This window comes from Phycodurus eques, chromosome 11 (assembly GCF_024500275.1).
Source record: "Phycodurus eques isolate BA_2022a chromosome 11, UOR_Pequ_1.1, whole genome shotgun sequence".
NCBI classification, from domain to species: domain Eukaryota; kingdom Metazoa; phylum Chordata; class Actinopteri; order Syngnathiformes; family Syngnathidae; genus Phycodurus; species Phycodurus eques.
This window is the reverse complement of record NC_084535.1, coordinates 2,143,015-2,156,721: the sequence shown is the minus strand read 5'-3', so window position 1 is coordinate 2,156,721 and position 13,707 is coordinate 2,143,015. Positions and strand designations below refer to the sequence as shown.

At 43.7% G+C, this 13,707-nt stretch overlaps 1 protein-coding gene across 2 annotated transcripts; it reads left to right on the top strand.

Moving 5' to 3' along the window:
• Positions 1 to 4,787: 4,787 nt before the first annotated feature.
• On the top strand, positions 4,788 to 10,979 carry LOC133409809 (gamma-synuclein-like). Of its 2 annotated transcripts, XM_061690304.1 has the most exons (6): positions 4,788 to 4,839; positions 6,490 to 6,667; positions 8,403 to 8,444; positions 8,883 to 9,010; positions 10,236 to 10,292; positions 10,612 to 10,979. In XM_061690304.1, exons 2-5 carry the CDS (start codon positions 6,547 to 6,549, stop codon positions 10,290 to 10,292), a joined length of 348 nt encoding a protein of 115 aa, XP_061546288.1. In that variant the 5' UTR covers positions 4,788 to 4,839; positions 6,490 to 6,546; the 3' UTR covers positions 10,612 to 10,979. The 2 variants fall into 2 exon arrangements, with proteins under 2 accessions (XP_061546288.1, XP_061546287.1); XM_061690303.1 differs by lacking the exon at positions 4,788 to 4,839 and having other exon boundaries at positions 6,387 to 6,667.
• The last annotated feature ends 2,728 nt before the right edge of the window (positions 10,980 to 13,707 follow it).

Below are 13,707 nucleotides of genomic sequence, written 5' to 3'. Positions count from 1 at the left end.
TTGCTTTTTCTACAATAGGAAAAAAAATCAATGCTCAGAAATCAGATTTTTGTGGGAAATAAATAGATTTTAGTTGGCCGCCCAGTGCAATTGAGTAGTCCAGTTTGTTTGCTGTCGCATGCACGTAGTAGGTTAAAGTTCATCTGAGCTTGACAATCTCCGCTGTTATTTGAATTCAGTCACTGGTCACGAGCGTTTTCCACGAAGGAAGCAGCTCAGGTGCTGCCGCCGCCCTTAACTAACTCTTCTTTACTAACCAGTGCTAATGCTAATCTGCCTTGACTCGACAAACCACCTGGCAAGTGTTGGCTATTCATCGCTGTCGTTATCAGCGCCTTTAAACTCGTACGACGGATGGGCAAAGTTTGGACCGCTTCCTTATTTAACTCGGCCGAACAAGCATTTACATGATCAAAAGTCCTTTTTCTCCTTGAAATAAAATGTATTGATCCATTTTTTTGGGATTCTCATTAAATAATTGGTGTATTATAAATGAAATTCAAATAGTAAAATAACCACATTTTATTTTTGGTATGGTATTACAGAATTGGTTAATTTATTTAATTTTTTTACATGGGCACTTAACATTTTTCTATTTCAATTATTTGATGGTAAAATAACATTTCCTTCTACCTAATTTATGTATTGTATGAAGTAATTGGTTCATTATAACTGAAATACGACTAATTTAATCACGTTAAACGTAAGGATGAATGATTAAAAACAATACTGGTGCAAATCTCAGTACCATATGGCAGATCATCTTATAATCATTCATCACGCTATTGTAAATAATTAGAATACACAATTAGATTTTTTTTTAAATTTTTTTTATTTTTTTTGTACCTCATTTAAAAATTATCTGGCCCATCTGTCCGTTTTGACGATCAAATGTGGCGCTGAGCACCAAAGTCTTAAGAACTTGGAGAGAATGTATTTGGCTGGATGGGGCCACGTAGTGCTGCAGTTAAACGTTTGTCCACAAGAGGTCGATGTCGTGCAGATAAGCGGCGTTTACGATGGCACGCTCAATTAGCACCGTCCTTACTTGGTTTTATATTTATCAGTTTTTTTTCTTCCAAATATTTACTGTAGTGATGACTTTATATCAATGATAGATTACGACACGTAAAAGTATGGATTAGTATTACATTTCATATTTGTACAATTTTAGTAGATGGAGTTTGCTTCAACAGTAAGAATTCTAATTTAATCTGAACCTTCAAATTGAGTTTATAGTCATGTTTGCGGTTTCATACAAGCGTGAATCATAACTTTCACCAATGTATTCTCTTGTTGATCCTGCAGTACACTGTATGGCGCCCCCTACCCTGTCCAACATGTTTCCGTAGAATTACAGAATACAAAATAAAGTCAATAAACAGTGCAGGGCGGGATCAAGGAATCCATAATACGATAAGTAACGTGACTTTCTGTTTGACAGGAAAGTCATGTCAATTTTGAATTTGAATTGGCAAAATAAAAGTATCTATTGTGTTCATAATTATGGTACATATACTGTGGATATTAAAAGTCTGTACACCTCTGTACACCATATTTTGTCCACTTGATGATGACTGTCTTAGCTATATTTCTTAAGATATTTGAATGCCTTGGAAATTCTTTTGCACCCTTCTCCCGATTGATACCTTCGGACATTGACATTCCTCGGATGCTGTGAAAGCACTCTGGTGACCATTTCTTGTGCTGGAAGCTGTGACTACAAAAATGTCAGGAAAAGCCGACTTGAACACCTGAACTTTATTTAGGGTTAATCAGTGTAAATGGTGGCAAGCGTGCGCTGACTCCATTTCATGAGTTTGAATGTTGATTGGTTTAAACTGAACACAGCAACGTCCCCTGTTACAAGAGGGTGTGCATACTTGTGCAACCTCATCATTGAGGTTTTTTTTTTTTGCCTATGGAGTTGTACAGGTTAATAGTTAACATAGATGGGAGAGAGCTTTGTTTTTTTAGGTTAAATGTATCTTGTTCTCATTTTATAATTGTAAAAAAGTGGATATATTTTTTAAAAGGGGTGTGTAGACTTTTACATATATCCAATGTAAACATGATGGACAAATATTTTTCACGCACTAAGCATTAGTTTGTGCTTAGTCAGTGTCTCAGTGCTTGGTGGTTGGTAAGAAAAGAAAAACTGAGATTTTTGCCTTTTCGCCTTTTTTTTTGGGCTTTAGGTGCTTGTGTGTCTGGGACTGTTGCCATGGCTGACCAGTGTGAACTCTGAAACATTAAAATGGCCAAACAAGCCTTTTCTTCTTCTTCTTCTGACGTCTGCTCCACTTTTTGTTTGAGCGGGCAAGTCGCGTTATTGTGCATTCAGCTTCAAATGATTGTGTTGTTGCTTGCCTAGTTTGACCAGGTCTTTTTTTTTTTTTTTTTTTTTTTAAATTATCGTTTGTATTTATAGAAAAAAAAAAAAAAACCGCTGGCATTATGTCAGGATCTTTAGGCAGTTGTAGCATCTGATGTTTTTAATGATTTTTATTTGTTTAAAATGACATGGAAATCTTGAGGCAGTTTGATAAGATCTGATGTCTGCCCCCCAATGTATTTATTTTAAAATGAGTTTAAAATATCAAATCAGTATTTTTTAAATGCCTTTTTTTGTTCATAAAAAATTGCATTAAATTCTTAAAACACTTTAACCCAATCTGATCTTTTTTTAAATTAAAATATGGATGCACTCGATCTGATTTTATTCTTTAAATTAGAGTAAATGTTCCCTCACCACATGAATTTATTAATCTAGAAACTGTCTCCAGAAAGCCATTTTTAAAAGATGCTTTGTTAATTGTATTTAAATTCAATTAAAATCTTTACGGGACAGAATATGACGTTGATATTTTTGAGCACATTTTAATTCATTCGATACAAAGTATATTATAATCATTTTTTGACGGGGTTTTACATTTTATTGCTGAATTTGACCGTCATTTCCCCTCATGATGAATGAATCCCTTTGCCTTCATGCAGCATATTTCTGAGACAAAATGATTTCTTCTCATTTCAATTTCGTAGGAATCATTTTCATTTCCTGAGCTAAATTAAAATGTAATTTCAAATACTCTCCATATGAAAGCGAAGTTTACATGTTGCCATGGTTTGGTGTTCTGTTGACGTAAAAAAAAAAAAAAAAATCCGATTGTTAGTGCAAGCTGGTGTCAAAGAGTTCAGGAGCATTCTGGTGCTGATGAAAAACAAAAATGTTACAAAGATCTGTGACACCAATTAGCAAGCAGAAGGTGGATTCCTTGTAAAGATGATTGAGTGCAACACACACACGCACGCACGCATACACAAATACGATAAAGTGCTTGTTGTCCCGGAGATCAAAATGTGTCAAATTTGTCACCAGCTTGATTTTTGAAGTGCAACTGAACATTGTTTCCATTGTGACACCAAACACTCATTATAGCAAACACTCCAAGGACACTTCATTAGGTACACCACCCATACAACAGCTCGATTAAAAAAAAAAAAAAGTTTGACATTCCAAATAAAATGGGCTATCCATAAAACGATACTCTCTGTTCATTATAGCGCCCCCTGGAAAGTTGGAAAAACGTAGCCCCGGACGCTAGTTTCGCTCGTCGGCATGAAATTGGGTGGACACGTCTACCGTAACAGGACGCATGAAAAAGTCTCAACCAACCATGTTGATGATCCAGCCACGAGTCGGCGATTCTGGTTCGAATCAGTTATCTTGGATGAATTCCGAAGCTCATATTTTGATGAAGTCGATGAACTCCTACTCGGGAAGAAGCCCAATTTTTAAGGTCATTTAAGAAAAAAAAAATAGCCTCGAAAAAAAAAAACCTAGATGGAAGATAAATTTCATCATCAGAGCCACTTTCAATTCCGTGTCATGTGACTACTTTTTCAAGGTGACCCGAGTGAGCAAAACTGTTTACAGCACAGACGGCGAGTTTTATAATATCATTTTTTTCGTCACATTTCTCATTAAGTGTTCTAATGAATAATCAAGTTTTGGCTTTCAAAATCTCTCCTTTTTTTTTTTTTCCCATCGCGGATCAGAAATTCCAATACGAACCGAATCTCGACTTTGTTTCTCGTTGCAGCGTGGTGTGAGAATCTGCCGATCGTTTTGAATATTCGCCATGAAGAAAATCGTCGGGTAGTTTGGGGGGTGGGGGGGAAAATCAGCCCCCGACACCAGTTTCACCAATCAACACCGAATTCTGTGGACATTTCTCTCATAACCGGACACATGAAAAACATCTCAAGGAGCCATGCCCCGAATGAAGCAGGAAGTCGGCCATTTTGGTTTGAAGGAAGCATTTTGGGCGAATACCAGGGTGTGTAATTTGATGAACTCCTGCTTGGGAATTTGCCCAAATGAGCGCCAATCCCAAGCAGACACACGTGATTGACTTTTCTTCGCGATTGACTCCCACGAGCAAACGTCCGGCTTGCAGGAAACACCATATTTGGCTTTGAGCCATTTCAAAAGCTAAAACATCCGAACGTCGCACTCAGCTGACATTGGAATTGCCTCGCACGTGTTAAGTTGCTGCCTACTGACAGATTAATTTTTTTATTATTATTGATCACCGCAGCTCTCATTTCCACGGTAACCTCAGGCAGAGCGGCCATGATGATGATGACGATGCAGCAGGAGGAGACGGTGGCTAAAAATAGAGCAGCCAATCAGAGGACGGCTGAATGTGCCGAGTCACACTCGGGTTCCTGTCTGGAGGATGACTTCCGTCTCCCCCGCGGTCCTTTGCGGCCATTTTCGTGCTTCCCCGCACTCCTGGCTGTTTTTCTTTTTTTCCCTTTTAATCGCCGCATAAGGTCAGAGACTTTTAGATGTTCTCCACACCTGGCCTTACTGGTTTTTATTGTCAGATCATGTTTGTGAGTTTATTTTTTTTAACAGAAGACAACATTTATTAACATTATCGGCCATTTTTGTAGTTTCCTCCACTGATCTAGCTCTGTATCGAGCGCCACTATCTGCTCGACGTTTTGTCGTAGCTCGTCATTTATGTTCAGTCCTCTTTCATGTTACCGTAGCTGCTTTATTCGGTCGTCAATGTTTCCTCTGGTTTCAGAAGCCTGACTTCCCGCCCTCGTGTCTCCTCGTTGTGTCGATTTTTTTTCAACCTGTGCCCAATCCCCCCTGTGAATAAATATCAGTTTGTTTTTGCTGCTAGTTTTTTTTTTTTTTTTATGCTGAGAACTTTTGTTGCTGCTCTTGTCCTTAGTTTATATCAGCAAGTTGTTACTTTTATTAATTTTTTTTAATTTTTCTAACTGTAAAATCTCCTGTCATTTTTCACAATTTGTGCCGGAAATGCCCAGAATGTCCTTTTTCAAGATAGTCCGGTTGGTCTTTTACACCTGTCTCTTGAAACGGACATATTTCTCCTCCATGTGACACGTAAATAAACTTTGCTCCGATTGGCTTGCTTAACTTCCCCAAGTTGAATTTGGAAAGCAGCTTGGCTCCGATCGGTCCATATCACAGCGTCGACTAGCGTCTCGATGCGACCCGGTCGTAGCGTCGAGAGTTAGCTTGTCGGTCCACGAATGAGGAACGTGATCTGAGAAGGGGCGGAGGTGAAACTCAAACATTTGAACTGAACAACCTGCGGCGACAATCATCGCTGGCGACAACGAACGCAAGCGTTGGTCCTCCGCCGCAGTTACATCACAAATTAGAACTACAGTTCATACGCATGCATACTTTGTAGACTGTATTTGCGCGGCTTGAGGCTCGCTCGCTTGAAACCCGGAAATTCCGTGTTACGGTTGAGCTGTTTTGAGTGGGCGGGAACTTGAATATTAATTGGCCAAAGCCCGTCGCGCATTGCAAATTCCTGTCCTTTGCAAGCGGTTTTGGTGTTCGCTCGACAAACCGCGCAGGTGTCAAACTGGAGCAGGTTACAGACTCATTTTGACCCGTTATGCATAAAAGGGTAGTAAAACAAACAAAAAAAGTGGATTCCGATGGAAGGGGACCTTGAATGAACCGGCCGCAATATTATGCACGCCTGCGCCGTATAATATGATGCGGTACAAGATAATGTCATTTATGAATATGATCATCATTGGCCTTCTCGATAATGTTAAAACGTTTCCAAATCAGTGGTGCAGTCCAGTCCTCTGCACTGCCATCAGGATTTGTGACTTTTTTTGCAGTTAAATGTCATCCAATAGAAGGGCTCCTTTTCCCCTCTGCCAGTCTGTCGCTTTTGAGAACAAATCAAGTTTTTGTTTGAAATTAACTTTGAAACAAAGTGCCAGTGAAAGGGAAGTGGAAAATGTGGACAAGAATGAAAAGCTTCCGCTCTCTTTGCTGCCCCCCCCCTCTCTCCATTTGGCACCAATGTTCCTCCTTCCTCTGCAGCACAATTCTCTCTCGCCCTCCCTCCTCATGTTGGCATCGCCTCGCTCTCCCTCACCTCCTCCCCTCTTCCTCCCCCCCTCCTCCTCCATTAGCAGGACGAGCAGGCGAGGACGGGACAGCCGAGGCAGCACAAGAAGCAACGAAGCGTCATGGATGTCCTGAAGAAGGGGTTCTCCATCGCCAAGGACGGCGTCGTGGCCGCCGCAGAGAAGACCAAAGCTGGCGTGGAGGAGGCCGCCGCCAAGACCAAGGAGGGGGTCATGTATGTCGGTGAGCAGGGGGAGGCCAAATGTTCGTTCGTAATGATGATGACTGTCAATGAGTGCATCTGGTTGCAAAGGAAAGAATATTGAAAGATTTGTTTTTAATGAAGAGCACCGGGGAAGATGAAGCTGCTCGCATTCCCTAAACAAAATTATTTGCCTGTGGATGAAGCCCAAGAGGCAGCGAGGGATGAGTGGCGGCAGCAGAAGTGAGATTTTTAAAATGAAAAGGACCGAGACGCAGGTCACGCAGAGTACGTGGCGGAAGGTTCCGGGCCCGACGGGACGGGGGAGGGCGGGGCCGAGACGGAGAGGAAGAACAGGGCGGCGGTCTGGGTGCGGCTCGGCTCGGCTCGGATCGATTCTCCCGCTTGTGATATCCGAAGCCTTTACGGTGCAAATACAAACAAACCGGGATGCAACTCCAAGTTAGTGTTTAAAAAAAAAAAAAAGAAAGAAAGAAATACAGCAGCGGTTTCAAACTCAACTTATCCAAGGGGATGCTGGGGAGAGTCTGGGCCGCATCGAGTATTGCACAAAAAGTACAACCAATCCATCCAGCCTTCCATTTTCTTTAGCGCTTCTCCTCACGCGGGTCACGGGCTGCCGGAGAAAGACGTGACTGGGACTGGCCGAAAGGATATATTTTCCACCGCTGCTAATTCAGTTCAACTTGCCGACAAACACCGCCGAAGTCTGAGCTACGGTAGATAAGTGATTGATCAATAAAACGCCCAGGGCAACGAGATTGCAAAAAAACAAGCGCAAAGGTTTGTCACGTAGGCGGCCGCAAAATATCTTCTCGCGGGCCTCAATTGGTCCCCAGGTCCCGAGTTTGAGGCCCCCAGCACGACAATGTTCCCCGCTAAATCGCCGTTCATCATTTGTGCTCCCGCTACCTATATCGTGGATTTCGAAGTTACGCTCGGGCCTTCAGATACGAGCTGTCATCGGGACGTTTTGTTGACGGGGGACTCGACTCGCTTCACAGCAAGGAGCCGTTCGGAGAATACTGAAAAAAAACGTTGACGTTTTCTGGCGAATGAAACACAAAAACAAAGGATGACATGTTTTGTATTTAAAACCAGCATAACGTTGCCCTCAAGTCCACTAGCTTCAAGCTAACATAATGGGGAAATGCCATAGCTGGGCTAACGAATAGCATCTCTGTGGCGGTCATATAGCACTTGACACAAGGGGCATTTAAGCGCAAGCAGTGGCGCAACACATGTAGACAGACAGTATAACAATACTCACAGGCGAAAATCAACTCATCTTACCGCAATTTACCGAGGAGTTGGGCCAGTCGCCACGTAGATCTATTATACTGCCCCCATGTGGCCAAGACATGGACACGAGAAGGAAGTATGCCGTTTCATTCTTCACATTTGATTTAATTACTATTCTATGTGATGTAACTACTATTTTACCATACTAATGCATGTAGAACATTGTAAATATGAATCATAGTCATGTTTTATTCAATCAAGTACAATATGATAAGAGTACCATTTCCCCTTGTGCACCGGTGCATTTCGACACGCTTTCAGATTAAAAAGCTGACTCGCTTGAAGAGTGCCGCGGTCGCTCCACGACGTTGTGTGCGGCCACTTATTTGAAGACGTGCTAACTTCTTTTTTTATTTTGTTGTTGTTTTTTTTTCGGCTCACACGTGCGGTTCACGAAGTCGTCCTAAATTCCACACACGCGCGCTCATCTTGTGCTTAACGTGTTATTTCCAGGAAACAAGACGATGGAGGGCGTGGTGACCGGCGTCAACACAGGTGCGAAAACGCAATCATTCACTCATTTCGCACTCCCTCGGCACTGTCGCGGAAAATGGCCACTGCAAATCCCGAGATGGCGGTGAGGAAGTAAGGGAATGAGCTGAAAGACTCCGAGGGCAGCAACTGCGTTCGGAATCGTTGCGCTCATTACCTTCCCCCTCCTCACTATGTAGGGATTTGGATTTAGTCAGTTCATCAGTCAAACCAAACCAAAAGGAAGGAGAAGAGAGTCTACGCGTTGGAAAAACGTACTTGACGAATATATTCGTCAGTGGTCGGATTCCGGTTGACAAATCGAAATGTTCGTGGCAGTGAATGAGTTAAGGGATAACTGACACACGTTTGACAAAATGTCCAACTCGCTGTACAGCGGCTAGGGAGTGATTCCCAACGCAGGCGAGCGCACGACATTCCAACTTCCTGGTGTCCTTCCAGTGTCCCAGAAGACGAGCGAGCAGGCCAACATCGTGGCCGACGCCACCGTTTCCGGGGCCAACGAGGTTGCCCAGGCAACGGTGGACAGCGTGGAGAGCGCCGCCTTATCCACTGGATTCGTCACTGTGGTGAGCGATGGTCATCTTGGGACAATTTTTGCAATTGCGGTTTTTCTTGTTCTTTTTCAAAAAACAAAAGTAGATTTATTCACTTCTGTGAACTGGGGGTTGAACCGATTCATCGACTTTACCACTGTGCGACGTTTAACGCTTTACGTCGAGCTAAGTTTAGCCTGAGTTGTCTTCCGGTGGATTATTATTATTTTTTTAAAAGTTTAAATCAAATCATTTGTATGCCTTTAAAAAAAAAAAAAAAAAAAGATGAATGCAAGGTGACGTTGAAATTATATCAAGATCATGCTGTAGTTTGTGGTATACTTTTCCCACATTTATAATTGTCTTGGTTTGTGTTTGTCTGGACCGGATGGAAACAGGAGGAGGCGGTACCGGCGACCGAGGAGGTGCCTGATTGGTTGGATGGATGACTGACTGACATTGCATGGCACGAGTCTCTCACGGCTCGCGAATTCTGCCGCTGCCGCTTATTAGTGCTTTAGCGCCATAACGGCATTAGTTGTAGTAGTTGCAAGTAACGTTTTCGTATTCTTTTCCAGTTGGCGGGTGTATTTGAAGTTCGACTTATCATTTTGGTAATGTTCGCAGCATGTGACGACCGACGTCAGTCTTCTTCTAACCACGACTAATCGAGTTTCTCCTCCAGCTAACCTCTCTGTTTCCCCGCGTCATCGTCACTTTCATTACGACTTGAATATGGCGCCGCCATTCAAATGTTCTCCCATTTGGTTATGTTTGTAAGCACATCTGTTGGTAGAGCACGTCATCCAGTGGCCAAAGGGTTGCCAGTTCGACTCCCAGTCTGCCGCGAGCGTCTTCGGGCAAGACGGCGAGCCCTAAATGGCTTCCAGGTCGGCATTGGACATGAGGAACTTTCACGCACATGCCAATTATTTTAAAAGCGACTGCCTTCAGTTGATTTGGGCCATTTTTAGCGGTCCTTCAAAGACAAACTTGTCCTGGAGATTTTGCCCGACATGCACAGTATATTACACAGATCCCAAATTGTGAAACGTTCTCGTTTTCGATTAACTTTGACACACAAAACTCTTAACAAAGCCAGTACTAGAGGCAGGGACAGCTACGTCACCACCAAACCGCTGAAACGAAGGACACAGTGTCTTTGTTTTGGGTGAAAGGCGGTTATGAACATCCAGTAAATGTCAGCGCGACAAGATGGTGGCGGTCATGTGACGTGGGTGCTCCCTATCTCCCGCAGACTGACGCTCCAAAATCCCAAGATGGTGGAGAACGCACCGAACAAGCTGCTCAGTAGGTGAGTCAACAAATGTTGTGGGTCACATTTCGTTAGCCTATTAGCATAATTGCCCAAGTTATTTTTAACTTTACTGTCACTATCATTAAAAAAACAAAAAAAAAAAAAAAAAAAAAAAAACAATGTGCTTGGTTTAATATTTCTTTTTGTTTGTTTGTTAGATTTTTCCATTATCTCGGTCACGGGAATCCACAAAGGTTGAATCGATTTCCGAAAAATAAAGGAAATCAAAATAAATGAATTGGGCAATTGCGCGATGAAGCTAACGATTTATATGCTAGATTTGTTTATATTATTGAGTCTCTTTTGCCTCCTTTAGCGTCACGTTCGCCAGTCAGCAGTCACTTCCTGTTTCTGCCCGTCCAATGAGGAGAAAGAAGACCAAGCCCCGCCTTTCCCCTTGTGTTGTCATGGCTACACTTGCTCAGCATTCCCGCCCTCGCGCCACGCAGCTCTCGGCCGATTGGTCGGTGTGTCGTGTGACGTCGCTCAGGCGCAACTCTGCTGCCTCAAGCGTCCAATCGCAGGGCTGCAAGTCAGAAACGCAGCCGATGCCCTTTACCGTGCATGTCGCTTCATTCGTCACTAAACACTCTTAACACACTTACCTGCAGTCTCCGTCTCTGATATTAACTGAGCTTCACTGCTACTTTTATAAAACGATAGAAAGGAAATAAAGATACCTCATACATCGGACTGTGCTGATTTTATTTGGAATTTTACACGACAACAATTTCAGGAGTAACTTAAAAGGCACTCGTCGCCTTTGCACGTGAACCGAATTTAAATTGATAGCGAAAATATGCAAGCAATTGGTGTCCCTTGCGAAAGGTTTGCAATTGCCTATGGATGCCACAGGATGGCAGCACAGCACTTTTTCTCCTATTGGACGACGCTGTGGCCCGACGAAAGGAAGCAGCAGCTGTCTGTCCGGGCGCCTAATCCCACCCGATCTCGCAGGTGAACATGCTGGATGTGGAGGCCCTGAGCCGGTGTGGTTACACGCGGTCTGCGGTTGTGAGGCCGGTCGGATGGACTGCCAAATGGTCGGAAACGCCTCCGGAGACGGTTCATGGTAGAGAAATGAACACGGCGGACAATCCGGCGGTCAGCGTGCCAATTTGCACGCGCCCTCGGTGCTTGCGACATCTGTGGCGTTGTGCCGTGCTGTGCGATAAAACTGCCCTTTTATTGCGGTCGGCCTATGGCACAGCTGCGCAATAATCAGCGTCTTGAAACAAACAGGATTTCAATTAGGGTTTTAGAACGGTGTTAGGATTTCAAATTAGGGTTTTAAAATGGTTACTTTTCCCAATATAAGTTAAAATAGGGTTCCTATTTCAAATTAAGGGTTGAAAACAAGGTTAGGGTGTCAAAGTAGGATTTTAAAACTGCCAGGGTTTCAAATTAGGGTTTTAAAAGAGGGTTATGGTTTTTAAATTGTTGGGGTTTCATCAAATTAGGGTTTTAAAATAGGCTCGGGGGTTTCAACGTAGGGTTTTAAAACTGGCTTAGGCTTTTAAAAGTGTCTGGGTTTTGAATTAGGGTTTTAAAACGGTTTGTGTTTCAAATTAGGGTTTTAAAACATGGTTAGGCTTTTCAAATAGGGATAGGATTTCAAAGTAGCGGTTTAAAACTGGGTTAAGGTTTAAAATTACACTTTTAAAACGGGGTTAGTGTTTCAAATGAGGGTTTTACAACACTTAGGGTTTCAAATCTGGGTCTCAAAACACAGGTAGGGTTTCAACGTAGAGTTTCAAATTGGGGATTTAAAACAGGGTTAGGTTTTCAAATCTGGGTCTCAAAACAGGGTTATTGTTTCAAAGTATGCTTTTAAAACCGGGCTAGGGTTTCGGAAGATGAAGTCAGACAAGACCATCTTCCTGGAATACGAGACTACAATGGTAGTTTCAAAACGGGGTTAGGGTTTCAAAACAAAGTTAGGGTTTCAAATTAAGGTTGAAAAAGAGGGTTAGGGTTTAAAAACTGCGTTAGGGTTTCCAATCTGGGTAGGGTGTCAAAACGGGGTTCTGGTTTCAAAGTAGGGTTTCAATCGTGGAATATAAAGGATCAGAACGATGCAAATCTATTCACTCAGACTGGACGACGGGTAAGCACATGTGCTTCACAGTTGTGAGGCCCGGGGTTCAATCCCCGGCCCCGCCTGTGTGGAGTTTGCGTGTCCTCCCCGTGCCTGCGTGGCTTTTCTCCGGGCGCTCGTTCCGCTTTCCTCCCACGTCCCGAAAACACGAACATGCACGGTAGGTTAACTGAAGACCCTAAATTGTCCGTAGGTGTGAACGTGAGCGCGAACGGTTGTTTAGGGTTTGGGTACCCGTGACCCGCGTGAGGATAAGCGGTGCAGTTGATGGATGGATGGATTTTTTTGGTGGTAGGGAGGTGAAGAGCAAAGACCCACAAAACCACCAAGAATAAGGATGGACGTCATTACTTTGTTTTTATAAACCAAGTGTCAACAACCTTGAAAAAGGAAAGTTCTGTTTTTTCGCAGATCATTGACAAAGTCAATATTTTGGGGTAAAGAGGTGAAAAGCAAAGAGCCACAACACCATCAAGTCTGAAGATGCTCATCCTTACTTTGTTTGAACAACAACCTTGGAAAAAGAACATTACGTTTTGGACAGATTATAGACAAACGTATTCCGTGTACAGCATATATTTGGGGAGGGGAGAGCAAATACTTTCAACAATGGTTGTTATTTTGGTTCAATAAAGCCGGTGTCGACAACCCGGGACAATGAACGTTTCGCTTTGAGAGGATCACCGGCAAGTGTAAAGACGTGTTGACAATATATTTGGCGGGTGAAGAGAAGACACATCACGGTTAAGAAGGAAGAATGTCGCTGATCGCCATGACTTTGGTTGAATAAACCAACGCGCAAAGGAGCGTTGTCGCGTTTCGGCACCGCCGTGGCTTTTTTCGGTTCATTTCCGAAAACGGCGGAAAATGTCAACGTGAAGCAAAAACCTCTCACACAACACCCAAAAATAAACGCCCCCAAAAACCTCATCTGTGTGCTGGCCTGGTTTCGGCCCTCTCGTTAGAGGAAGCATCAAAGCGAGGACGCAGGAAGCGGGCGAGTGTCCTTCAAACGCCAACCGCCGCACGCGAGCTCTTAATATAGCAGCGGGCCGTTATCTTGAGCTCGCGTGTCCGCCGGGACCGTTGTTCTGCGACGCCGCACGCCGTACGCATTGCCGCCCAGATAGCGCGCGGCCTCCTCCGGGGAGGCGTCGGGACAAGTGTCGCACGCCTGCCGCTCCCGACGGCAACGGGTTCTTTCGGAGCCTGAGCCAAGACGGCGCCAGGGAGAAGGCAGCTGCTTGTCGTGACTTTGGTTTCGGAACCCGAGTGTTGACGCGGTTGGCAAATGAACGTTGCGCGTCCAGCAGA

Excerpts from the sequence above, each read along its gene's own strand:
- LOC133409809 (XM_061690304.1), top strand. The coding sequence starts at position 6,547 with ATGGATGTCCTGAAGAAGGGGTTCTCCATCGCCAAGGACGGCGTCGTG. Across the intron at positions 8,445-8,882 it reads GGTGACCGGCGTCAACACAG|TGTCCCAGAAGACGAGCGAG; the intron begins GTGCGAAAACGC and ends GTGTCCTTCCAG. Across the intron at positions 9,011-10,235 it reads CCACTGGATTCGTCACTGTG|ACTGACGCTCCAAAATCCCA; the intron begins GTGAGCGATGGT and ends TATCTCCCGCAG.